General features: G+C 52.0%; 9 protein-coding genes across 9 annotated transcripts; 6 read left to right on the top strand and 3 right to left on the bottom strand.

The window, feature by feature from the left end:
• Positions 1–568: 568 nt before the first annotated feature.
• ASPSYDRAFT_55614 (GNAT family N-acetyltransferase) lies at positions 569–2,041 on the top strand (the record flags this gene model as incomplete). Its single annotated transcript, XM_040849068.1, has 2 exons — positions 569–1,878; positions 1,924–2,041. The coding sequence occupies 2 exons, from the start codon at positions 569–571 to the stop codon at positions 2,039–2,041; spliced, it is 1,428 nt and encodes a 475-aa protein (XP_040706674.1).
• A 773-nt stretch (positions 2,042–2,814) lies between these two features.
• ASPSYDRAFT_672100 (tRNA (cytosine-C5-)-methyltransferase) lies at positions 2,815–5,770 on the top strand. Its single transcript, XM_040850383.1, has 4 exons — positions 2,815–2,924; positions 2,981–3,174; positions 3,238–5,355; positions 5,403–5,770. The coding sequence occupies exons 1-4, from the start codon at positions 2,901–2,903 to the stop codon at positions 5,707–5,709; spliced, it is 2,643 nt and encodes an 880-aa protein (XP_040706673.1). The 5' UTR covers positions 2,815–2,900; the 3' UTR covers positions 5,710–5,770.
• A 798-nt stretch (positions 5,771–6,568) lies between these two features.
• Positions 6,569–10,028, top strand: ASPSYDRAFT_143909 (glycoside hydrolase family 35 protein; the record flags this gene model as incomplete). The annotated part of the gene is made up of 9 exons (XM_040841388.1): positions 6,569–6,703; positions 6,763–6,839; positions 6,907–7,212; positions 7,267–7,533; positions 7,587–7,602; positions 7,647–7,742; positions 7,790–7,924; positions 7,973–8,639; positions 8,686–10,028. The coding sequence occupies 9 exons, from the start codon at positions 6,569–6,571 to the stop codon at positions 10,026–10,028; spliced, it is 3,042 nt and encodes a 1,013-aa protein (XP_040706672.1).
• Positions 10,029–10,390: 362 nt separating this feature from the next.
• Positions 10,391–11,071, top strand: ASPSYDRAFT_55611 (uncharacterized protein; the record flags this gene model as incomplete). Its single annotated transcript, XM_040849067.1, has 1 exon — positions 10,391–11,071. The coding sequence occupies one exon, from the start codon at positions 10,391–10,393 to the stop codon at positions 11,069–11,071; it is 681 nt and encodes a 226-aa protein (XP_040706671.1).
• Positions 11,072–11,280: 209 nt separating this feature from the next.
• On the bottom strand, positions 11,281–12,163 carry ASPSYDRAFT_671763 (uncharacterized protein). The gene is made up of 2 exons (XM_040850380.1): positions 11,943–12,163; positions 11,281–11,889 (listed from the first exon to the last, which is right to left on the bottom strand). Exons 1-2 carry the CDS (start codon positions 11,958–11,960, stop codon positions 11,563–11,565), a joined length of 345 nt encoding a protein of 114 aa, XP_040706670.1. The 5' UTR covers positions 11,961–12,163; the 3' UTR covers positions 11,281–11,562.
• Positions 12,164–12,717: 554 nt separating this feature from the next.
• Positions 12,718–14,758, bottom strand: bfr1 (putative nuclear segregation protein (Bfr1)). The gene is made up of 3 exons (XM_040846305.1): positions 14,465–14,758; positions 13,117–14,298; positions 12,718–13,067 (listed from the first exon to the last, which is right to left on the bottom strand). The coding sequence occupies exons 1-3, from the start codon at positions 14,591–14,593 to the stop codon at positions 12,921–12,923; spliced, it is 1,458 nt and encodes a 485-aa protein (XP_040706669.1). The 5' UTR covers positions 14,594–14,758; the 3' UTR covers positions 12,718–12,920.
• Positions 14,739–16,068, top strand: ASPSYDRAFT_172070 (DNA-directed RNA polymerase core subunit RPB5). Its single transcript, XM_040843424.1, has 3 exons — positions 14,739–15,077; positions 15,151–15,233; positions 15,294–16,068. The coding sequence occupies exons 1-3, from the start codon at positions 14,976–14,978 to the stop codon at positions 15,817–15,819; spliced, it is 711 nt and encodes a 236-aa protein (XP_040706668.1). The 5' UTR covers positions 14,739–14,975; the 3' UTR covers positions 15,820–16,068.
• A 48-nt stretch (positions 16,069–16,116) lies between these two features.
• Positions 16,117–24,462, bottom strand: ASPSYDRAFT_86511 (type I polyketide synthase; the record flags this gene model as incomplete). Its single annotated transcript, XM_040851674.1, has 12 exons — positions 16,117–17,286; positions 17,350–19,106; positions 19,158–19,246; positions 19,295–19,356; positions 19,416–19,748; positions 19,798–21,144; positions 21,196–22,204; positions 22,258–22,417; positions 22,468–22,588; positions 22,648–23,151; positions 23,207–23,366; positions 23,417–24,462. The coding sequence occupies 12 exons, from the start codon at positions 24,460–24,462 to the stop codon at positions 16,117–16,119; spliced, it is 7,758 nt and encodes a 2,585-aa protein (XP_040706667.1).
• Positions 24,463–24,982: 520 nt separating this feature from the next.
• On the top strand, positions 24,983–25,769 carry ASPSYDRAFT_86510 (uncharacterized protein; the record flags this gene model as incomplete). The annotated part of the gene is made up of 3 exons (XM_040851673.1): positions 24,983–24,996; positions 25,047–25,074; positions 25,140–25,769. The coding sequence occupies 3 exons, from the start codon at positions 24,983–24,985 to the stop codon at positions 25,767–25,769; spliced, it is 672 nt and encodes a 223-aa protein (XP_040706666.1).
• Positions 25,770–25,837: the final 68 nt, after the last annotated feature.

The following is a 25,837-nucleotide window of genomic DNA, read 5'->3' as shown; positions in this document are numbered from 1 at the left end:
TGTGGAGGAACGGGACGATCACGGTTTACGAGGATGAGGGTCGTTGGCCAGTTGGCCAGTTGTGGAAGTTTTCTGAGCGAATGCAAGTCCAGTGAGGGCGCAGGAATCGACTGATTGAGAAGGAGCCAGCGGTCGATCGTGCCTTCTTTAAACAGCAACTCCCAGCTGGACTCGACCCTCCACTTTCAGACTCTTGTCCTCCTTGCCTGCTGCAATGCTCTTGCAAGGTCCAATGCTTTATAACGACTTCAGACATCTTGCCGAGGCTGGAAGATGGTTCCATGGATGGTCGAGTATATCCAACACTCTAAAAGGCACTACAGCAGATCGCTGGAACACCAACTTATTCAGGTGCGGGGTATTAGTACCAGATTCTGGTCCAATTCCATCGAAAACGGATAAGCCCATGACGCTTTGGGGCTGCTGTACCCTGGATGGCGGGTTGCTAGAAACTTGACGTCAAACTGACCGAACAATTTACAACATTAACACAACAGAGCTCACGGGTTAGTTTGACTTGCGTATATGCACGCGAAACTGTCTTCCACCAGGCCACCAATGCCCGAAAATGAAGAACGACTGCTGCTATCTCCCGAATGGCATTGTAGTGGGCGTGACTCCAGTTTTTGGAGGGTTCAAATTCCAGGCAAAATCCCACGAGGAATATGGCTCCTTCCCGCCAGAATGGATTGTCTGCCTATCGACGAAGGAGGGGCCCGATTACCATTTTGAAAACGCCAGAGAGTCCGGCTCGCGCCCGTTCACCGTTCCCTCTCTGAATTGCGACGCACTATACATCTCATCGTTATCGTTGCCTTCCTGTAAGGACCTCAAACCGAGCAGCGCACCCACAAGGCTGGTCGCGATGGTCTTATGGGTCACCTTCTCTTGGTATTTCCAGGAACCGGATCCTACATCGTCCAAGCCGGGCCCTCATAGTACCTCCAATGCAGGCCCGAGGACAAAGGAATGGCTCCTAAACATCCAACCCCTGGGAATTCTGTCCCGAAAAGATCAAATGATAAAGATCGAGCGCTTGGGAATGGTCGCCAGCAGGGACACCTCAGTCAACTCCAAACCAAATATGTTCATCACCCAGAAGGCCTTCTGGCAACTGGACCCTCGGACTCATCTCTTCAGCATCAGCTCCGTCATGCCAGAACCGGGCCAGGTCTACCCTGGGCCCGCCGGCTCTCTCGACTCTCTGGGAGTAGGCTTCCCTTTCGGCGCTGGTCCACACACGGCCGGCACATTCCTTCCCCCCTACTACCCTCCACAACCTCTAGAGTATATCCATACAGGACACATCCGTCACCCACGCCGCCCAAAGGCATATATCCAAGGCGAAGTCTTCTACGTCCGCTGGATCCCAAGTGGGGGAGAATATCTAACCTTCCGCGTCCCTGTGCTCCCGACGACAAACGCCCTCCACAGACATCCATCAACATCAAGCGAGCGGAGCAATTCGGGTCCAAACCTCTGCCTGGACTCCGAACTCTCTAATGACCTCCAGCTTGTCTATGACTGGGTCCAAAAGCGACCGCCGGATACAGCGCTCCCGCGCCGCAAATCAATCGTTGAGCAGTCTAACTTTCTCGAGGAGCGAATGCGCGCCCAGAATTCCTTCCCAGTGTTAGTATGCTGGGACTCTCACCCAATGGGGTACTTTGAGTTATTCTGGGTTTTGGAAGACCCTGTTAGTCGGTTCCTCGACCACGCGGACGATTTTGATCGTGGGGTGAGATGTTTTATTGGAGAGGAGGAATTTCTGGAGCCGACGCACTTGAAACGATGCATGAGTTCGTTGGTCCACCATTGCTGGCTTTACGATCTGAGGACAAATACGGTTGTGTTTGAGTGTAGGGCTGATAATCATGAGTATGTCATTTTGTTTCTATTGGGATTGATGCTAACTTATTGAAGTGTTATCTTTGCTTTGGAGTCTATTGGGTTCAATAGACTCAAGAACGTCAAGTCTCCTGATCAAGATAATACGATAATGACGATCGACCGCGGTAGGTGGATAGCGCCGGTGATATAATTTATTGGAGGGCAGGCAATAATGTCCTAGGTGCCGGGTGATATAAGAATCCTAAACAGGCACCGGTCAGACGAGGTCTATGAACTATACCCATAATATTATTTCAAGGGAGGCAGTGACAGGTACTGCCACGCAGTCATGCACGGGAATCTTTTAATCGCAGCATAAAGCCGGGCTCTTCTTGACATGAGATATGTATAAGAATTGTCTGGATCTATGGATGACAACCGATACATTGGCCGCATAATATATGTATACCTTTTCTGGTATTCATAACTTTGTATGTCCCCTGGCTGAGCCTCTCGCATTGACCACAGTTAGCCCTAATCACATGACTATCCGGTCAACATACAGCAGTGCTTCAAAGAACGGAAAGGACTAAGATAAGCAAGACTCTGAGAGACGGGTTATAATAATATAGAGTGGAAATGGCAAAGTTACTGAGTGCCTAGTTATCCGAAAATCTGCTATCGAAAACTACGTCTTCAGTGTCCAGATAAATATAAAAAGAAGGTATCGGGGTAGGTAACTGGGTAGTGAGCCAAACGGCAAAAAGCGAGAACACAACTCCAAAACTCACAATAATCTTTATTTGATTCCACCTGGAGGACAAGAAGACAGAATTGTAAATATTGGAACTGCTCTTCTTTTCGAGTGGACGAAGACCTAGGTAGTATACCTAACCTTCCAGAAAGGGAAAGCATGTCATGTGATAAGGATATTTAGATTACATAGCCAGCAGCGGGGAGGCGGCCAGACCACGGAAGAACAATGTTCCCTTTTGGGAAGCTCAAAAATTCCCCGAGATACGCCTCGCTCCGATTCCAGTTCCTGTAAGGCCTGATTTTCGATTTTAGCCATGGGTAAGCGCGATAAGAAGAAGGTTAGTTGATGTACAAGCCAATTGATCTCTTTTCAAGTGTTGATGTTCTGCTGCAGTTCAATAAGGGTGGTAAAGGTGGTGGCGGCGGCGGCGGCCAGCGTCAAAACTGGCAAGACCTGCCAAGGGCCAACGCGAAGCTCGAGAATTACTACAATGTGCAAGGATTTATTCCTGAGGAAGAGCGTGAGATTTTCTGGGAAACTCTCAGGAAGGATCTTCCTAATAGCTTCCGTTTCACGGGCTCAAAGGGGTATGCATATTCTTTCGCATTCAGGTTTGGACCGGCGCTAACTAGTTTTTTTTTTCTTTGAAGCCATGCGCTTTCTGTCCAGGAACGACTGAAGGACTACTATATTCCCGAAATTACTGCCGTTCAGTATGAGGGCAACAACGTCGAGCCCCCTCGCCCGGTGGAATGGTACCCTGAAGGACTGGCGTGGTCGATGACGACCCCCAAGCAGGTGATCCGCCGCTTTGCACCGTTCGCCTCGTTCCAGAAATTCCTCGTTGCCGAGACCGATGTGGGAAATATTAGCAGACAAGAGGTTGTCAGCATGATTCCTCCGCTTCTCATGGACCTGCGCCCTGGTATGACGGTCTTGGACATGTGCGCTGCCCCCGGTAGTAAGTCTGCGCAGCTCATGGAGATGGTGCACGCCGGTGAGGAGGATGCGATGCTCGAGGTTTCCAAGCAAGTCAAGGAAGGAACCGTCGGGCCGGAGCCTGCTGGACCTGAGGGGCTTGACGATGATGGCCGGACGACTGGCTTGCTCATTGCCAATGACAGCGACCACAAGCGTGCGCACATGTTGATCCACCAGATGAAGCGCCTTAGCTCCCCGAACCTTATCGTAACGAACCACGACGCCACGATGTACCCCTCTATCAAACTTCCGTCTAAGCCTAGCGCCGACGGAAAGACTTCCCCGAACCGATACCTTAAGTTCGACCGCATCCTTGCAGATGTGCCCTGCACTGGTGATGGAACGGCAAGAAAGAACTACGGTGTTTGGAAGGACTGGACTCCTATGAACGCTGTTGGCCTGCACGCTACCCAAGTTCGGATTCTTGTACGTGCCCTACAGATGCTGAAGGTCGGCGGCCGTGTGGTATACTCTACATGTAGTATGAACCCGATTGAAAACGAGGCTGTTGTCGCGAGTGCCATTGAACGCTGTGGTGGTACGGAGAAGGTCAAAATCATTGATTGCAGCAATGCGCTGCCAGGCCTGAAGAGAGTTCCTGGGTTGAAGTCATGGAAGGTTATGGACCGCGAGAGCCGTTTGTGGAACAACTGGGGAGAGATCGAGGAGAAGAGGGCGGAATCAGGCATTGCTGGTCTTGGTCGAATCGCAGAGGGCATGTTCCCGCCATCCAGCGAGATGCCACTCGAGAGATGTATGCGCATTTATCCTCACCTGCAGAACACTGGTGGTTTCTTCATCACAGTCCTGGAGAAGCAGTCTGAGATTCGCGCCAAGCCAGAGGATTCATCCAAGGTGATCCCCAAGGGCACCGTGGCTGCTCTTACCGAGGAACTTGAAGCCAAGCAGAAGAACGGAACCGGAGAGCCCCTCGAGAAGATAGACGCTCTGGACGACCTTGTACCTCACGACAAGCAGGCGGAATTGGAGAAGGAAAAGAATGCATCCGTCGCCGAAGCTACCCACCAAATACCATACTCTGCTTCCGACCTTAAGAGGAGTGCCGACGGCCTAGATGAATCACTTCCTGTTAAGAAGACAAAGCTCGATGACGGCACCGAAGTCGTAATCGGAGATCGCCCTATCCACCAACCCCCACCTGCCCAGGAGGCCGAGGCCACAGAAACCTCCGATGCCATTCCCACTCCTGGACCTTCAGATACACCGCAGGTGTCGTCAGCCCCGGAGTCTCAACCCAAGCCCCTCCAGAAGCGGAAACCCGGGCAGCCCATTGAGGAGCCTTTTAGATACCTGGATCCCAACCACCCAGAACTTCTTCCGATCTTCAAGTTCTTCGAGATTTCAGACCGCTTCCCTCGTGATCGGTTCATGGTTCGCAATGTCGAAGCGAACCCCTCAAGGACGGTCTACTACACCAGCGCTCTCGCTCGGGATATCCTAGTCGCCAACCAGGGCGGGGGTATCAAGTTCGTCCACTGCGGTGTTAAGATGTTCGTGAAGCAGGATGCACAGCGTCTTGATGTGTGCCGGTGGCGCATCCAGACTGATGGTCTGCGAATGGTCGAGCCCTGGATCGGGCCTTCTAGGGCAGTCACTCTGACCCAGAAGGAGACCTTCCGGAAACTCCTTGTGGAGATGTTCCCCAAGGTCGACGGCGGAGGCTGGCAGAATCTCGGCGAGATTGGTGAGCGCGTGAGGGACATCCCTATGGGATGTAGTATCATCTACATCAACCCGGAAGGTGATGACAAATTCAGGTATGTCTCGTAAATGTCTCCTTCAATATTTGCCTGATTTTTGCTGACTTGCACAGTGAACGAATGGTTCTCCCGCTCTGGCGATCTCTGCACTCCGTCAACCTCATGCTTCCTAAGGAAGACCGCCGTGCATTGCTTCTTCGGATCTTCAACGATACCACCCCGGTAATGAACACGACGCAGAAGCGCACGGAGGCCGAAGCCAAGGGTTCTGATGCTGCTGTGGAAGCCATCGCAACGGAGGAAGAGGCAATCAAGGAAGAGAACACCGCCCTTGGCGAGGATGAGCAGGAGCATATGGATACACGGGAAACATACACGCAGGCGAACGAGGAAGAGGACCGCTTCAATACTACTGTATAATTCTTCTTTAGGGTTAGCATATACCGAGAAAAGCATACGATTTTGGTTACGATTTTGGGCACTGGAAAATTAGTAACAAGTAGGCCCGTAGGTAGCGAGGTAGTTTCCAAGCTGAAATGGGAGCCTGCCTATTTATGAGTCCCTTATAGAAGGCACGATCAAGCATCGCTCCTTCCCCGTCGGATGTTCTCGCCTGAGGTGTCAATATTGCCCTCGAAAGGCGCGGACGAACTCCGCCCGTCCAACATCGGAGTTGTGAGGCGTTTGCATAAGTACTAGGATAATGCGTCCCTCGGAGAACTCGGATAATATCACTGCTTTCATGAGGACCCCGGCATTAATCGCCCAACCGGATAATTAGGTCCTGGCAAATTTACATCCCTGTCAATCCCAGTTGGCAACTGTGCAGATTGCGTTGTGGCCGTTGCAAAACCAGAGGAAATTCTGATGCCGTAAACTGGAAGAAAATACACTGCCCGTTGAGTATGATTATTGAATAACTGCTGGTGGCCTATTTGAAGTGCGGATGTTTGTATACAGGAGAGAGAGAGTGACGAGATGCGGAGAAATTCCCCCGCGATCGACTGACCTCATCTCCATCCGTCTCGTCTATCCGAGCTTGAGAACAATTTAGCGAGATGAAGCACTCCAACTTGCCATTGGACGCGAGTCCATTTTCTCCGGTCTCGACTATGATTACTATTACTAGTCTTGCATCATTGGGACCGGGTGGCCGCACGCAATTAATTCGCCATGAGGGGATGAGGCGGGGGTGAAAGAAATGAAGAATAAATAGGTCATTGCCTTTCCTCTGGAAATTAGCCTTCTGGTGTTTATCAGCTCAGGAATTATTACCATCATGAGGCTGCTCTCCGTATGTGCCACTGCCTTGCTGGCAGCTCAGGCCTTCGGTGCTTCACTTACGCATAAGCTCAATGGCTTCACGATCACCGAACATCCAGATCCTGAGAAGCGCGATCTTTTGCAGAAATATGTATGCCTGCGCTGTCTTTTGTTTGAGATATGGTTTGGTGTGACTGATTGAATGCACAGGTTACCTGGGATGACAAGTCCATCTTCGTCAAGGGCGAGAGGGTCATGCTCTTTTCCGCAGAAATTCATCCATGGAGGTATTTATCCGTTTTAATCTCACGTTTGGTTTGTATTATTTCGGTGGATCGCATGTACTGATCTCAGCAGACTCCCAGTCCCCTCGCTGTGGAAGGACATTCTGCAAAAAGTCAAAGCCCTCGGCTTCAACTGCGTCTCAATCTATGTCGATTGGGCCCTGCTTGAAGGAAAGCCTGGCGAGTACCGAGCTGAAGGCGTCTTTGCATGGGAGCCGTTCTTTGACGTCGCTGCTGAGCTGGGTATTTACCTGATTACTCGCCCGGGTCCATACATCAACGCAGAGGCTTCTGGGGGTGGGTTTCCGGGCTGGCTGCAGAGAGTCAACGGAACGCTCCGGTCGCCGGATAAGAGCTTTCTGGACGCTACTGAGAAGTAAGTTAGACACTTTGGGCTTGATAGCTTGTTTATGTACTCACCTAATTCCAGCTATGTGTCTCACATTGGCGCGCTTATTGCCAAGTACCAGATCACAAATGGCGGACCGGTGATCCTCTACCAGCCTGAAAACGAGTATAGCGGTGGCTGCTGTGGGGCAGAATTCCCCGACGCGGAGTACTTCCAGTATGTCATCGACCAAGCTCGCAGGGCTGGGATCGTAGTGCCGACAATTAGCAATGATGCTTATCCGGGTGGTCACAATGCTCCGGGAACTGGGAAGGGGGCTGCCGATATTTATGGGCATGACAACTATCCGTAAGTCTTGTTTAATTTTGGCATTGCAGTGCCATTGAACTAACCGTTGATAGGATTGGCTTTGACTGTGTATGTATATCGCTAGGTAATAGGTCCTCAGCTAACGATTACAGACGAACCCCGATATATGGCCCGAGGGCAATTTGCCAACCGACTACCGCGACTTACATCTTGAGATGAGCCCGTCGACACCCTACTCGCTTGTCGAGGTGAGTTTGCTTTGTCACTTATACGAGGAAAAACCTAACGATCACAGTACCAAGCCGGTGCTTTCGACCCATGGGGTGGCCCTGGATTCGAGAAATGCGCTGCCCTCGTGGGCCACGAGTTTGAAAGAGTATTCTATAAGAATACCTTTAGCTTTGGAGTCGGCATTCTTTCGTTGTACATGGTGAGCTGGCATACTTCCCCCGTACGACTGACTCGGCTAACACTCCAGACCTTTGGCGGAACCAACTGGGGCAACCTGGGCCATCCAGGGGGTTATACCTCCTATGACTACGGATCACCAATCACCGAGACACGAGAAATTTATCGAGAAAAGTACAGCGAGCTGAAACTGCTTGGAAACTTCATCAAATCGTCCCCGTCATACCTCCTAGCTACGCCAGGCAACTTGACCAACACAACATACACCAACACAGCGGCCCTTACTGTGACACCCTTGATTGGAAACGACACGGGATCATTCTTCGTGCTTCGTCACAGCGACTACAGCAGCCAGGAGTCTACCCCGTATAAGCTCCGACTCCCAACCAGTGCCGGGCATGTCACGATTCCCCAGCTCGGGGGGTCGTTGGTACTTAACGGGCGTGACTCGAAAGTTCATGTTACTGATTATGAAGTTGCTGGGACTAATATCCTCTACTCAACTGCCGAAGTTCTCACGTGGAAGGAGTTTCACGACAGCAAGGTCCTCGTCTTGTACGGTGGGCCAGGCGAGCATCATGAATTGGCTGTCTCTGTGAAAGCAAACGTGAAATCTCTTGAGGGACCTAAGTCGGGAATTTCTTCTAAACAAATCCGCAACGCTGTGGTGGTTTCTTGGGACGTCGAGCCTGACAGGCGTATCATCCAGGTCGGTGACCTGAAAATAATCCTTCTTGGTATGTTATCCAGACAATCATTTCTACAGAGACTGACAATATATAGATCGGAACTCTGCGTACAATTACTGGGTGCCGCAGCTTGGTACAGAGACTAGCATTCCTTATGGCACGGAGAAGGCAATTGCTGCATCCATCATCGTTAAAGCTGGATACCTCATTCGCAATGCCTTTGTTAAGGGCCACGGCCTGCACCTTGTTGCTGACTTCAACGCCACCACGCCTATCGAAGTAATTGGTGCACCGAAAACAGCAAAGGCTCTATTTATCAACGGCAAGGAAGCGCATCATACCGTCGACAAGAACGGTATCTGGAAGACAGAGATCCAATACTCAGCTCCAGAGATAACCCTGCCCAGCCTCAAGAATTTGGACTGGCAGTACCTCGACACCCTCCCAGAAGTCGAAGCGGATTATGATGACTCCGACTGGCCTGACGCAGACCTGCCCACCAAAAATTCAATCTACCCTCTCAAGACCCCGACATCCCTCTATGCAAGCGACTACGGCTTCCACGCCGGATACCTTCTCTTCCGTGGTCGCTTCACCGCAAATGGCAAGGAGAGCAACTTCTCCATCCAAACCCAGGGCGGACAGGCGTTTGGCTCCTCCGTCTGGCTCAGCGGGACATACCTAGGTTCCTGGACAGGCGATAACGACTACCAAGACCACAATGCAACATACACCCTGCCCTCGTCGTTGACCCCAGGGAAGGAGTACGTCTTCACAGTCGTCATCGACAACATGGGCCTAAACGAGAACTGGATCGTCGGCGAGGACGAGATGAAGAAGCCCCGCGGGATCCTCAACTACAAACTCTCAGGCCACAACGCCAGCGCCATCACCTGGAAATTAACCGGCAATCTCGGCGGCGAGGACTACGCAGATAAATCGCGCGGCCCGTTAAACGAGGGCGGGCTCTACGTTGAACGGCATGGATTCCACCAGCCCTACCCTCCTTCCGGCTCAGGCTCGCACACCCAGAAATGGGAATCGGCATCTCCGCTTGACGGATTGAAGCAGGCAGGAATCGGATTCTACTCCGCTTCATTTGATCTTGATATCCCGCGCGGCTGGGACGTGCCGATTTTCTTTAACTTTGCGAACAGCACGACCCCGGCGCCGGCGTATAGAGTGCAGCTGTATGTGAACGGGTGGCAGTATGGCAAGTATGTGAACACTATAGGCCCGCAGACAAAATTCCCTGTCCCGGAGGGAATTTTGAATTACAAAGGGACAAACTGGGTTGCGGTGACGCTGTGGGCGCAGGAGAACGAGGGCGCGAGGCTGGATAGTTTCGAGTTGAGCCATGGACAGCCGGTGAGGACGACGTTGGATGTTGATTTGGTGGAACTAGAGCGGTATCGTCCAAGGAAGGGGGTCTATTAAATAGGCATACTGTGTTTATTTGTCTTGGATTTTCAGATATGAGACATAATAAATATACTTTGGTGTTGTTCTTTGTAGATCATGGAGCAAAACAATGACGGCGTGCAGCCAGCAGTGCAGGGGTCCATCCCAGCCACCGAATAAAACAACAGAAAACCACCACCACCGCATAAATCCAACCTCTCCCCTAAATCAACCTGGACATCGCTCAAGTGCCTGAATTCCAATAATCCCGATCGCAAAAATACCCGAAAAAACCATGCACCATTACCACTCTACAGCTCCATAACGTGTGAAAGCAACAAAACAAGCCCTAACTTATTTACTATCCAAAACACCGGTCTACCGGTACACCTCCAAGAATGCCGCCTCCACCACTTAATCTGAACCTCAACCCCGACCCCCCTCTCGACAACAAAAATGACAACTTCAACCTCGACACCGACACCGACACCAGCATCATCCCTCAAATAAAACCCCGCGCCGCCGACACCGAAACAGCAACCCACATCACCCACAACTCCATCTCCATCCCCTCCACCTACGGCCGCACCTCCAACCCGCCCAACCCGGGCGTAATCGTCGGTGCAACCCTCGGCGCCGTCGCCGGCTTCCTCCTTCTTCTCTACCTGCTCTATCTCAGCCTCACATCCGGGCGGCGCTTCAGCGCATCCACAATCGGCGCTACATCGACGACCCCGTCCGAGATCGTGGACGTGGGGTTCCGCAACCGCGGCCCGGGCCCGCGATCGCGCTACGGGTATGCGCCTGGTCGGCGGCGCAGGGACGATGAGGTTATTGTCGAGGAGAGTTTGACGAGTCGGTCGCGGACGGATGGGGATGGGGGTGGGGTTGTGGAGGTTGAAGAGGAGGAGAGCGTGATTGATCCGCCGCCGAGTTCGAGGTATCGGTCTAGGAGTCGGAGTAGTAGGAGTTCGTCGAGGACGAGGAGTGATCGGTATCGAAGGCATCGAGGTGGAGGGGTGAGGGGGGTGGATCCGATGGCTTATGGTGGTGGGAGCGAGTTTAGTGAACGGTCTTGATTGATTATTTTTCTTTCTCTCCACTTTTTCTTATTTGGATTGTGGATGGATGGGTTTCCTTCTATACTTACGGGTATGCATGGCTTGACGAGTTTTCTGCTTTTTTGATGTTAAGGATGATACCATTACGATATGATTGTTAATGATAATGATATGGAGGATTGTACGGCCCAATTATGAGCCCTGCTTACGGACGTAATAGGTAGAGTAAGGTAGTCTTCAGACAGAAGAATACAAAGGATATCGATATTAATGAGTCAGTCAGCAGACAGATTGAAAAATCCAGTAAAAGAACCACGATTCATGCCCAGTAAAATCCCATGTCATGCGCCGAACAAGACCGAAGAGCGAAAGCAACTTAAAGCAGCGAGCGGAAAGACAGACTCTGCAAGGGGATGCGCGAAGCCAAGCGAGAGAAGCACGCGACACAACAAACAGCCCCGATCAACAACCTCCGAATAACCTCATCTTCAAGATGCGACGCCCGGCATCTAGAACAGAATATCCAAACAGCAGCAGCAGGCCATAGCCGCTAGAATACCAGCGCAGATACCCCCGCCGGAACCACCGCCACGGCCGCGGTCGTCAGCATAATACCCCGGCTGTTGCGGGTAGCCCTGCTGAGGGGGATAGTACATCGGTTGTTGCTGTGGTGGGTATCCGCCCTGCTGAGGGTATCCGTATCCCTGTGGCGGAGGAGATCCATAACCTTGCGGGGGAGGAGAGCCAGCGTAGTAGTCATGCGAAGCGCCGGGCGGAGGAGTGGGCTGGCCGTAGGGGTCGTGGACCGGAGCAGGGTAGGAAGGAGGCGGACCGTCCTGGATGGATGTTAGCCTGGTGTTTAGAGGAATATCCGAGGGCGGAGACGTACCGGCTTATTGTAGGACATTTTGGGAGACGTTAGAGGAAGCGTGGAGAGTTGTAGGTGGCGGAAGTGGTGAAACGGAGGAGGTTGAGAAATTGTTGGGAGCAGGCGCAAGGAGGTGAGGCTAGACGCCGAGATTGGATTTCGGGTTGTTTCTAGCGGGCACTGCTATCGTGGCTCGAGTCTTGGATGGAGAGAAGGAATGAAGCGGAGAGCTCAATCTTTTGTATACTATTGATAGAAAGCCAGAGGGACAGAAAGATTATGGAGAGGAGGGGAAGACGGAGGAAGAGCGAAGGAGCCGAGATGCCAGCGCTTAAGAAAAAAGACAAAATGCGCAATCCGCCTTCACTTGGCGCCACGGATCGGTCTAGGCAGCGCTGTTCACTTGGTCTAAAGTCGCCATCCACCGATAATAATATATTCACTTTCTACTCAGCCTGAACATTACTGCGGCGCTGACGAGTCCAACGGGAGCAGAGTGGCAGTTCGCCAGTCGGAGCGCCTCCTTTTCTGCACAGCCACTGCAGGTGGCTGGTCACATGGTTTTGCAGGGTTGCGGTCTCGGCCCTCGGAGTTAATGGAATAACATGGAATATGGATAGGTAGATGCCTGGACAATCGCTTCTTGCTTTCCAACTCAGATCAATACATACAATTCGCTCAAAGTCCTGCTTCTCCGCACGCATTCAAGGAGAGTGAGGGGAGTTCAATTACATAGAGGAATATAATAACAAAGAACCAATTGCTTGACGGAGCGTCATCGTCAACAAAAAAAAGTAAAAAAAAAAAAAAAAAAAAGTTAAGGAAATGAAGAAAGCCCGGTAAAAACCCGGTATAGAAGTGAGGTGTCGAAGAGGTGTGTAGGTCGATGATGAGTATATGAATATGGATGGTGACAATGCTAGATGCAAGGCTTTTGGAGGGTCTCTCATGCTGTCAAGGGCAACGTGCAACGCTATGCAGGATTCTATAGACAACTGTTTAAGCCTTTTCCTCCAGGGAGGCCTTCTGAAGGTCGTCGGCTGCCTCCGCAGCCGCGTCCTTCTCACCGGTCTTGCCGTTGGTCTCGGTGGCAGCGCTCTCTTCCGCGTCAAGGCGGGCAATCTCTTCCTTGGCCTTGTTGATGTTCTACACAACGTTAGCATCATGAGCGTATATTTATGAAAGTAGGTCGTACCTCGGTAGTCTTAGCGGCCTGATCCTTCTTCCATTCGGTGATCTTGGCCGCAAGCTTCTCAACCGCAGCTGGGACGTCGGACTGGTTCATAGGAGGATCGATCTTGACCTTGGCGAAATCCTCAATGATACCAACGTTCATGTTGAACTTGGTCTCGGTAGTAGGCGTGGCAGCAGCAGGGGTGCCATTGGCGCTGCCCTTCTTACCCTTCTTGCCCTTTTTTCCACCGGTGCCGACAAAGTATTCATCCTCGTCCTTCTTCAGCACCTTCATGCCCTTCATGCCAGAGTCATCGACCTTGCGGCCAACCTCGGCGCGGAAAGCGGGGGATTCGTCCTTCTTTTCGCTGAGGCCAAGGGCGGCGAAGTCGTAGGCCGGGTTGAAGTGACGGATAAGGCCCTGAGCGACCATGATTTCATCGGTGTAAGCAGGGCGAGAGGCCTCTTCCAGCTTCTTGTCGGCAACCTTGCGCTTCTTCTCGCGTTCGAAAGCCTCACGCTGAGCCTTTTGCTTCTCCCGGCGGATTCTCCAGGCCTCATCCTCGTACTCCTTGTAGGCCTTGCGGGCCTTGTAGTAGTTGTCCTTGACCTCACGGATGGCAGCCCATTTCGTCTGCTGCTCACCGTGGAGCTTGGTGCGCTCGTCACGCAGCGCATTCAGGTTCTTAAAGACACCATCCTGCTCCGCCTTGATCGCATCGAGCTCCTTCTGGATCTCCGTGTACTTGTCGCTCAGAGCCTTGGCCTCGGGGTTGTCGAGAGTCTTCTTGAGGGTAGCAATCTGGGCCTTGAGGTCGTTGATCACCTTCTGCGCATCGTCGAGGCTGGCGAAGTTCTTGCGCTGCTTGCGCATGCTGGAGATGTCGGCGAGGATCTTCTTCTCATCCACCAGGCGGAGGGTACCAGAGTCGACCTGCTTCTCCAGACGGGAAATTTCACGGTCCATCTCCTCGACATTCTTGAAGGACATGCGGGTGCGGGAGTTGTTCTGCTCCGCAATGCGGGCCTTGAGTGTCGCATCAATGGCATTGATCTTCTCCTGGGTGCTCGTTCGTGAGGCCTTGAATCCCTGCTGCTTCTGGCGAATGGAGGACAGCTCAGCGCGGAGCTCCTGCTGTCTCTTTGCGGCGGGCGAGTCCTGGTTGTTGGGCTTGGCGGTTTCGATCTTGGCCTTGACTTGGTTCTGGTATATATAATTAGCATCTGAAACATATCTGAGAACTGAAACCGAACGAGAAAATAACCCAATTGAGGGTATAGGTAACCAAGTATAGGCAGCCACGTGACAGGGACCAATGGGCATTGTGTGACGGGGGGTGGGAAACAATTGGATTCATAAGGGCGCATACCAGTTTCTCCTGAACAGCAGAGTGTTCCTTCTCGGCCTGGGCAAGATTGGCCTTGAAAGTGTCCTCATCAGGCCGAGTAGGCCTCACCTTGGGCTCAGAGGCCACATCGGACTTGACCGCAGCGGCCATTGTTGGGCGGGGAGAAGGGCGAAGGACGAGAGAGCGGACTCGAATGGAAATTGGAAGAGCACAAAACCCCGAGAAAAAATCCCAGAGGCAGGGAAGAATAGAAAAGAGAGAAATAAAAACAGTAGAAAAAGAGAGGACGGGGGGAGAAAGAACAGCACAGTGCAGTGTGGAATTGAATCTTTCTGGCCTTTTGCGTTCTGGCGCATTCTTTTCATTGGCGGCGCTTACCGTTGGCGCTCTTAGCGCTGTCCGCCGATTTTTCGACTCCCTCACTTGCCTTCAAGATTCATTCACCGACCCCCCAGCTTCTCTTTTTCCTCACCCACAACTCACTCGCTCGCTCGCTCTTTTATCCGCATCGTCTACCTTCATCTCCGCGGCCATGGACGAAGATTACACTAATGTCGGCTCCGACGAGGGCGACCGCGAGACCACCCGAGTCTGGCGCACTTGGCGAACGGTCTTTGAGATGCTGCGGGACCGCGTACGTTTTTGTTCTCGTCGTTACAATCGCTTCGGTGCGGTCGCAATTCTCTAACGTTAAATTTACGGCACAGGGCTACGAAGTTACAGACGAAGAAGTCCAAATCAAGCTCGACGAGTTCAAACAGAAATATGTGGATGAGAAAGGATACCCCAGGTGCGCACATCTTGATTGCAATCTAGGCTCACAGGATATCTAACGAGGCGCCGCAAACAGCCGCGAAAAGCTAAAGATCCAAGCCCGCCCGACCGAAGCCATGAAGGCGAAATACACGCCGCTCCCCACACCGTCCAACCGCGAGCCCCAAGCGGACTGTGGCACAATCTACATCGAATTCTGCCCCGATGACAGCGGCGTCGGTACCAAGCAAGTGCGCTCCTTCAACCACACCGTCGATGAGGGCAACTTCCACACGGGCATTTTCATCACCAAAACGCCCATTTCCCCTTCCGCTGTCCGTCTTCTCAGCGGCATTCCCGGCCGCATCTGCGAGCATTTCCAGGAACAGGATCTTCTGGTTAACATCACGCGGCACGAGCTTGTCCCGAAACACGTCCTTTTGAGCCCAGAGGAGAAGGCCCGTCTGTTACAGCGGTACCGCCTGAAGGAGTCGCAGTTGCCGAGAATGCAGGTGTCGGATCCTGTCGCTAGGTATTTGGGGTTGAGGCGCGGACAGGTTGTGAAGATCATCCGGCGGAGTGAGACTGCAGGGCGTTATGCAAGTTACCGATGGGTCATTTAAGCTGGATAAGTCCAAATTCGAATTCTCTGCATTATTGCTGGGGGGACGAACGACGAGTTGAGAGAGGGAAGGAAACAAAGAAAGAAAAGAAAATAGGCATTGGGCAGCATGGCGTAACGGCGAAAAAAGAAATTTTTTTAGGACGGTGTTATATCCTTGTTCTTCCTCTGGTGTACGATTTAGTACTGGTTAATATTGACCAACCTCAAACCCAAAAACTGTACAATTTTATTATTTAATAGAGCATGCTATTTCCAAATCTGTTCGGCCTCGCAGTCTAATCTTCGTTTGTGTAATTCAGACTTGATCCACCCACTTCTCTCTCGTCAACCGACTCTTACTCGTCGCCAACTGCCCAACAGATGTAACAGTCGCACTCCCCAGGATATCAAACACGGCAATATCAGCCTGCATCTCCTTCGCAAACCAGCTGCGCAACTCCACCGCAACAAGCGAGTCAACTCCGTATTGGTGCAGCGGCTTATTCGCATCAAGTTCAGACATGGGAATCGACAGTGCCTTGGACAGCCGCATCAGCAATGCCTGGATAACAGCCTCGTTTGCCTCGGTGACTGTCTGGGCCTGGCTAAGGAGTGCAGCGACACTGGTGGCCCCCTCTGCGCCGACAGCGCTGCTACCTCCGCTCGATTGGTTCTGCTGTCGCAGATTCCGGAACATAGGCTTGTTTAGCCACTCTGTATCGCCTGCACTGGCTTTGTCGAGGTTCGGCGCAATTCGCACGGTCGTCTGGCATGGCATACTGGCGTCAACGCCGGCAGCACAGTGGACATCCAAAAGTGCATGCATTTCGGGCTCCGTAATCGGGGTCAGGACTGATTTTGACAAGAGGCGCTCCTGGAGTCGGACGTCGTCGACCACGGCTCCTGTGAAGCCGATCAAGCCTAGGTCTATCGAGGTTGCTTTCTCCCCAAGCGCGACTCTGTGCGCTGCGAGACCATCCTGGAATGTATTCCCCGCTGCATAGTTGGCTTGGCCCTTTGAGCCGAAGATACCCGTGATAGACGAGAGCATGATGAAGAAGTCGAGTCCGGAGGGGAGTGCCCGGTGCAAGTTCCATGTCCCTTGGACTTTGGGCGCGATTGCTTCGTTCCAGGAGGTGTAGGGCATTGCTTCGAAGAGCGCGTCGCGGAGGACCATGGCTGCCTGGATGCATCCCCTGATAGGGGGGAGTTGTTTCCGGGAATCTTCAAGAATGGAGTTTAAAGATTCTGCATCTGCGATATCGCAGGATGGAGTGAGGACGCGGACACCACGACGACCGAGCTCGTGGACGAGCTCTTGGGCTTTAGGGCTTGTGCTTCCCGATCGGGACAGCAGCAGCAGATTGCGTGCGCCGTGGTCGACCAGCCAAAGCGCGATATTCCGTCCTAGACCTCCTAATCCTCCGGATATTATGTATGTGCTGTTTGGATCTAGAGAGGTGCTGGGCCGGGTATTCAGAACCGTCTGGTAAAAGTCAGCAATCCGCATATATGTAGTTAACTATCTCACGGGCAAGAAGATTCATACCATCACCTGGTCGTCATCGCGCATCTCAATGACAATCTTCCCAATGTGCTTTCCACTCTGCATCGACCGAAAGGCCCTTTCCATTTCGCCAATGCCGTAAACCTGCAAATACTGTGCTGGTCGGAGCTTCCCTTGCTCGAGCATCGCATACACAGACGACAAAGCAGCAGCACACATCTCAGGCCGGTCACCCATCATGGTTGCCAGGTTAATGGCGCTGAAGGAGACATTATGCAGGAACTGTCTCATTGGGAGCGTATCGTTTGCAAGAATATCTTTAATGCCAATCTCCAAGAACCGCCCATACGGGGCGATGCATTCCCATGAAGCCTTGAGACTCTCACCAGCTAGTGAGTTGAAGACGGCGTCAACGCCACGACCGTTGGTGCGGGTTTTAACAGCTTCAGCAAACAGCGTCGACCGGCTCGAGAAGATATGTGACTCGGGGATGCCGTAGACATCCTTGAGGAACTGTCTCTTCTCGTCAGAGCCCACAGTTGCGAAGACAGTCACGCCCATGTTTTGTGCAAGCTGGATAGCAGCCTGTCCTGTCCCTCCGGCACCCGCATGGATGAGTATGGACTCGCCGGCTCGCATGCGCGCAACATCATGGAGGGCAATGTAGGCTGTGGCAAAGTTCACAGGGACAGCTGCAGCCTCAGCAAATGAAACGCCAGGCCCGATCTTCACCACTCCAGCTGTCTCCTTCAGGCGGATGAAGTTTGCAAAGCACCCACCCTGCAGAGCAGCTACGGGGTCACCAACCTTGAACCTGGAGCAGGCGTTTCCGGTGCGAGACACGATGCCCGAGCATTCGAACCCGGTATGGGGCGAGTTTAACTGGCCGACTGCGATTAGGACATCGCGGAAGTTTACACCGGCGCATTTGACTTCGATTTCGATCTCGTCGGGGCCCAGGGGCTGCGTGGCGATTGGGTCTTCGATGAATTTGAATCCGGGGACTAAACCGGATGAAAGGGCATCTAGGTGGAGGGGCACGCCGGCGGATTTGAAGCCCTGTATTTTGTGCTGCTTTGGGGTTGTTTGTATAGCGATGTGCTTGTTTAACTGCGAAGATGACATCAACCGGCCGATATGCAATAAGCCTTGCTGCTCTCGGTACTCAGTATCCAGGCTTTCTTTACCAGGCAAGGGTAGCAGATTAATCAGCTTGGTAACTTGGTTCCTCATGTGGTCAGGACTGGTGTTCTCTTGGAGGGACAGCAAGTGGCAACTCTTCCGGTCGTCCTCAGACATCAATACACGGAGGAGACCATCAGAAAGACTCATATGAGGCGATGGAGATGAAGATTCACCACCGGAGCTAACCCAGAGGACATCGACGGTAGAACAAAGCAGCCGCTGTAGTTTCTCAAAGAGCTCTGGTTTGATATCACTGAGCACTGGCTGCACGAGCTCAAGCAGGAATACTCGCAGTGAGGCAGAGCCAGAGAAGCACTCTTGATACTGGTTAATTGAAGCCAGAATCACATCAGACTGGCGACCAGCCAGACTCTGCGCTAACTGCACTTGCTCTGGCTCGCAGGGATCATAGACGACTTCAATTTTGCCGCTTGGTTCAGACGATTCCGAAGTACCCTCGACGGCAGAAGTGACTAACACGCTGTTCTCGTAGCTCTCTGGATTGTCATAGTCTGGGAGGGAGATGTCAAGCCCTGAGAAGCCGGTCTGGATGAAGAGTTCGTGCCACTGTTGCGTGCCAACGCAGGGGCCAAACTTTCGATACGACTCCGAGCCTGACGGGTTAGCAGAGATATAAAAAGAATAACTATTAGAGAAATGCGTACTTAACCACCATCCTTCCAGAAGACCGAATACAAAGGCTGTGCGGATGACGCTTGGATCAGTGATTTCATTCAAAATGAGCTTTCCTCCCCTAGAGATTGTCAGAATGTATATCCATGGAACATGGCTAGGGACTCACGGCTTCAGAAGCTTTCGAGCGTTGATTAGAGTCGTCTTCAGATCAGCTGTAGCATGGAAAACCTGCATTAAACAATATAATCAGCCCTAAACCACCAAAAAGAGAATTGGGTGAGACACACCAAAGATGCCACAACAACATCATACGTGCCACACTCGAATCCCTGCGCCTCAGGGTCCTGCTCAATGTTCAGCGTGTTGAATCGCATTCTATCACCCTCTTGGCGAAACTCGTCTTGGGCATCCCCGAAAAAGGACCGCGAGATATCAGTGTAGTCCCACTGCCCATATCGGCGCTCGTTACAGGACTCGTCTCCGCGACCCAGACTGCGAAGCATAATGTCCGTCATGGAGCCTGTACCGGCGCCGACTTCGATAATGCGCATTTGGGGATTTCGATGCGCTAGGAGGTCGAGGTATGTGCTGAATCGCTTTAGACCGTTGGAGTCGTGGAGCTGTATACTGTTAGAAATAAATTGGTGAAACCATAGAAGTTAAACCTACCTGTTCGAAATAATAGCCCTTCAACTGCTCACCCTGGAAGAGGAACCCTAACGGATCGAGCTCGCCTGTGAGGAAGAAAGGCAGATTGCGTGCCACTGTAGCCATCAAGTATCCTCGTTTGTTCGTATTAAGGACCCGTTCTTCGACTGCTTGGATGTACGCAGTATCATCCAGACGACTTCTCCATGGCTCAAACGCAAACCGGACCTGGCCCTCGTCAAATAGCCGCTTTCTCTCTACCATCCACTCGATATACTTCTTCAAATGCGGCTGGGCAGGCTCCCTAGGGAGCTGGCGCAGTGCTTGCAGAACACGAGCCGTCAAGAGGAAGTCCAACTCGGTGAAAAAAGTGTCTAGTTCAGTTCTGCCCGCACCATCCTTAGTGCGGAGGGAAGTCTTAGTGCAGAGGGAGGTGATCTCCTCGTTGCTCAGCAGACCTAGGTCAGGCTTCCACTCGAGATGGTGACATCGCTGCTCTGGGGATGCTGTGACCGTCTCGTCTTCATCGCCTCCTGCTGCGCTGACCACACTCATGCGAAGACCAGCGATGTGGACCAGCTTCTGCTGCAGCCCTTCATCAAAAGCCACGATGTCGACTGCCGTGCCCAGCTGAGGCTCCCCATACCTGGCAGCGTGAGTCCTCAGTACATCCGACGAAAGACGCGCAAGACCGTCATGAGAAACCCAGAGCTTTTTGATCTGAGTTGGCACCATTGTAGGGATAATCTGTGTTCCAGATTGGGTCATTGTCCATATCGATGTCTGGACAATAGCGTCGAGGGTCGTCGGGTGTATCGTTTCAAGACCTTCAGAGACTCTGCGCACGTTGCTCGTAACTTGGCCTTCATCTTCACGATGCCAGGCCAGCGAAGTCACCAGCTGGAATGCCTCTCCATATTCAAGCCCGCACCGAGCCGTCAGTTCATAGATAGCAGCATCTTCTACAGGCGTGACTGCTGCGTCTTGAACAACAGAGTAGCGATCTACCTGGTTACTTAACAATTCCCGCGCAATCTCCGTATCTTTCCTGTCTGGTGTCTTTCCATCATCCAATGCATACTCGATCTGTATAGATCCTGTGCAGTTCTCAGTCCACGTTCCGCTGTCGAAGGTGCAGAGCTTGAACGCAAACGAGCCTGTGCCTTTAGCATCGACACTCTGCAGAGGGCGCATATAGAACCCGGTCTCAATCCCCTCTGCGTTTGATGGAACCCGTATAGCAGCCTTGAACGCAGCCTCTTTAATCCAGAAACCGGATATCTTCTTGCTTGCGTCTGCAAGCTGCTTTGCGGCTTCGATGGCCATTATCACCATTCCCATCCCGGGGTATAGCACTGTACCGTTGACCTGGGGTTGTCAGAGTACAATTAGTAAAATTGGGATATAGGGCTGAACTACCTTATGATCGAGCACCCACGGCATCTCAGTAGAGCGAATAAAATGCCGCCACCGTGCATCCATGGGATTCCAATTTGGATCAGGGGCGCCGAGAAGGTCATTACGCCCAAACTTCCGCAGTCGATGGCCTTTGCTAAGCCGGGACTCGTGCCAGTAGGACTTTGAGTGGTCGAATGGGTATTCCGGTAGATTCGACAAGCTCTTGCAGTTCTTCCCTGTGGCTGTATTTCTATTCACACTGGACAAATCCACTTGATACCCGGCTGAATGCAGACTACCAGCAGCTGTAAGTGCTGTTTCGACGGCGTGCACGTTTCGGACCAGCATTGAGAGGTACGATGTCGACTTGTCCTTGTTCATGGCCTTGAGGGTATCCTTGCATGCTCCCTGCATGACTGAATGTGGACCAACTTCAAGTAGGTGGTGAATAGGGTAGTCCCTGATATGGCTCATGTCCAATTTCTTGGGAGGGTCTCCTGAGCTTGAGCAGAGCGTTGACAAGGCATCAAGGAAGAGTACAGGAGACACCATATTCCGCACCCAGTAATCAGGCTTAATCAGTTCCTCGGGATCAGTCCAGGTCCCTGTAACCGAAGAAACCATTTGAGGATGGGTTCTATCCTGCCGGTGCGGCTTTTCCAAATCCCCAAGTGCTGTTTGATATTCCGTGGCAATTTCCTGCATCTGCGCTGAGTGGTATGCGACACCTACCTTGAGCTTGCGAGCAAACACCACTGCCTCTTCAAGACGGTCTTTCAGAATGTCGATAAGTGCTTCGTCTCCTGAAACAGTAACACTCTTTGGGCTGTTAACACAGGCAACGTTGATCCGCGCGTCTTCATGCTGTGCTTTGATATCCTGAAGATACGGAGCAACATCCTCTGATGAGAGGGCAACTGCAAGCATCGACCCTTTCCTCTCGCTATGAACTTCCAGTCTGCTGCTTAATTTCCCTCGTAGGTATGCTATCTTCCAAGCTGACTGTTTAGATATAGCTTGGGCAGAGTATCTAGCGGTTATTAGCTGTGCTTATTAGACGACATTGTAGATAGCATAACATACGCAGCAGCAATTTCCCCCGACGAGTGGCCCACCACAGCACGCGGAACCAAATTCCAGCTACGGAGTAAGTCTACCAGGGCTACCTGGAGAGCAGTCGTCATGGTCTGGCTGTATTCCGGCTGGTTGACGTGGGACTCGGACTCTGATACCTGTAGCTCATCTTTTTGCTTATTAGCAGAGGACACCATTCAGATGCTGGTTTATACACACCAAGAACACTCCAGCTGCAGCCTAGTGACTGCAAATAAACCCCTGCTGACTTTATACTTTCGTAGAAAAGGGGATATGCGTGGAGCAGCTCACGGCCCATTGCATACCACTGAGCGCCTTGCTGTGGATTATTAGAATTGCTTCCAAGTGCATCACATATGTATTTTAAAGATAGCTTACCCCAGAAAACACCAAAGCCAGATTAGGAGAAGTCAAAGAGCGCGACGCAGAGGCAAATTTATCCGTTAGAGCACTCCAGTCATCAGAAGGTCTAGCCACCACGAACGATCTCCACGGGAAATGAGTCCGGCGAGATCCGAGCGTATATGAAAGATCGTTGATATACTGCGTCTTGTTTTCGGGGATGGAAGGCGTTGATAGAAAGGACTTCCAGGATTCCTGGGTACGGGAGATTCCCTTTTCGTCTGCGGAGGACCATACTAAGAGCTTTGGCGAGTCTGGCACCTTGTCGTCCTGGCAGGGATGCTCAAGATATAGGAATTGATCAGAGCTTGGAGACTGTGGATGGACGACGGTGCTGTGATTCCCCAGTAGTCCGCGCATACGAAGGAAATTGTATGCATCGTCCAAAACTACATGTGAGTTAGATCCGCCAAAACCGAATGAGCTAACTGATGCTCGTCGAAGGGTGTTTGTTGGCCATACAACGGGCTTATTTGGGATCTGGGGTACTTGTTAGGGCTAATCTTGGAAACGCGGACTGGTACCCTATACCCACCTTGATATGAAGGAACTCGTCATCAATACGCGGGTTCAGATTCTTGTAGTTGGTGCTATTTGGAGGAATTACTCCATTTTCCAGGGCCAATACTGCTTTTATCAGGCCTGCTACTCCGGCGGCTCCTTCAAGGTGGCCGATGGTAGACTTGACTGATCCTCTTATCACGGAGTCAGCAAACTGCGCAAGGTGAAGATATTGATAACTTACATATACAAAGGGTCCTCATTCGTGCGATACGGCCGAAAGATTGTCCCGATTGCTTTACTCTCAATTGGGTCTCCCACTGCTGTTCCAGTGCCGTGGGCTTCGAAATAGCGAGTCTCGGACATATCGAGACCTCCCTTGCGGTATGTATCCCGGATAAGCGTCTCTTGCATTTCTATACTCGGCAGTGTGATTCCCGGAGTCCTCCCGTCTTGATTCGATGCAGAAGACCGGATAACAGCTCGGATCGTGTCGCCGTCGCGGAGGGCATCCTCCACAGGCTTGATAACTAGCACTCCAACACCCTCACCCCGGGCATACCCATTTCCACGACTGTCGAAGCTATAACACCGGGAATCTGGAGACATAAGACCTAGGTTATCGAGGATGAGGCCCGTTTCCAGAGCCAGGATCGTGTTGCTTCCGATCGCCATGCCCATCTTTGAGTCGCCGCTCCAGATTGACTGACAGGTGAGGTCGACTGCCATCAAACTGCTCGAGCAGGCTGTATCAACGGTTGCACTGGGTCCATTGAGGTTGAAGAACCAGCTGACTCGGTTGGATTGCATGTTCATGGATGTCCCTGTGGCTGAGAACTTGCACATCGCCTGTAGGTCCTTGTTCTGGAGCGTCTCGTAGTCGTGGCCGAAGGACCCTGTGAAGACGCACGTTTTCGAGCGGGCTACCTGTTCCATGGTGATGCCGGCATTCTCGAGGGCTCGGTAGGACGTCTCGAGTACTAGTCGCTGCTGGGGGTCCATGGCCTCCGCCTCGGCGGCGGTAATGGAAAAGAATGGCGCATCGAATAGGCTCAGGTCTTCTTTCATGAAGTGGCCGCCTTTCATTGACAAACTGTCGAGGCGGTTGGGATTGGGATGGTGATGGGCATCTATATTCAGTCTGTCTGGGGGGAACTCTGTTGCAGCGCATCGTCCCTGCACGACCATGTCCCAGAAGGACTCTGGTGACACAGCATCCTGTGGGAATTTCAGCGACAGCCCGACGATGGCCAGTGGTGGCAGGGTATCTGTTTCTCGTGCGTCTCCCATTTTGCTTGATTTTTGTCAATATCGTATATGTTTCCAGGCTGGATCTTTGGAGGTAGGTGAGTTTTTCTTCAATGTCTGCGCAGGTCGTGCTTATGCATAATGACCCTTCTATCTGATGGGTCGAAAATTTTGACGAATGGCATTCTACTTGCATCAGACTCAGCCTACCAATAAATAATAACAATAGATTGGGGTTTGGCAATAATTCGGCCCCCAGCAGGGATGTCTCAGCCGCACAGTCAAGACCAATTGTATGGTGCCAGGTTGACAATAACTTGATAATGACGCCCGGTTGCCTCATTCAGAATCATCACAAGGTTTCCAGGAATGTGACGCTCCATCTTTCAAACACCTAATGAGGGCTCGTGGACACTCTCGATCATGCAGGATCAGATCCACCGTGCAAGGCCCAGAACCTCCATTTCGCGCGCCGGAGTATTTCAACCGGGGCCATTGTCTACTTCTTTCTGAAAGAGTTGGTAAGATCTCACCATCTTGCACAGTTTGGTAACTTCTTGCAATGCGGTTCCTCTGGTATGTTGTGCATTCATCGTATTTGATGTCTTGCCCTAACTCTCCTCCAGTTTACACGGGATCGGGAGCAATTCTCGCGTACGTACTCAACATAAAAAGAGATAAAAAGAAAGAAAAAAAGACAGATTCCTAAAGACTTCCAGATTCTTCAACAGCAAACAGCAGCGATAAGATATGAACTCGGCAACCGACACAGCTACGACTTTGTCGAGGGCACTCTGCCATGGACCCCCGACCCAATGCTGAAAGAGAACATGCTCGGCGACGAAAAGACCTTTTCCTACTGCGACCCAGCAGACGCCAAGTCCTGCCTCCAGACTATCGATCTCCTTGAGAGATACGTTGCAGCCGAGGGTCCATACGATGGTGTGATCGGGTTCAGCTTGGGCGCCAACATTGCCATCTCGTGGATGATCGAGCGCCAGCGCCAGCGTCAGACAGCTCAAAACGGCACCGGCGACGACCTGCCCTTCAAAGTAGGCATTTTCTTCTCCAATACGTTCCCCTTGTACGACATGAACGCTCTTCAGGAAGGCCGGATTGATCATTCAGGTGCCGCCGTTCCCGATGGGAGCCTTGATCTGCCGACCGCGCATATTTGGGGAGTAAGGGATGGCGGATATGAGCATGCACAGATTGCCAGCAGGACCTGCAAAGCGGAGAAAAGGTCTGTGTATGTGCATGGCAGGGCGCATGAGATTTCTTCCTCGCCGGACGACTTGATTGGCATGGTCAAGGTGGTAAATCGCGCGATTGGCGAGGCAGGCTGTTAGACTTGAAAGGACAATGTCATGATTTATCTGATGTGAGAGTGACACGGCATATCGGCGTAAGCGTATTA

This window comes from Aspergillus sydowii (genome assembly GCF_001890705.1).
Source record: "Aspergillus sydowii CBS 593.65 unplaced genomic scaffold ASPSYscaffold_2, whole genome shotgun sequence".
In the NCBI taxonomy this organism is placed as follows: Eukaryota; Fungi; Ascomycota; class Eurotiomycetes; order Eurotiales; family Aspergillaceae; genus Aspergillus; species Aspergillus sydowii.
Note: the sequence above shows the minus strand (reverse complement) of the source record. Positions and strands in the feature narration are given on the sequence as shown.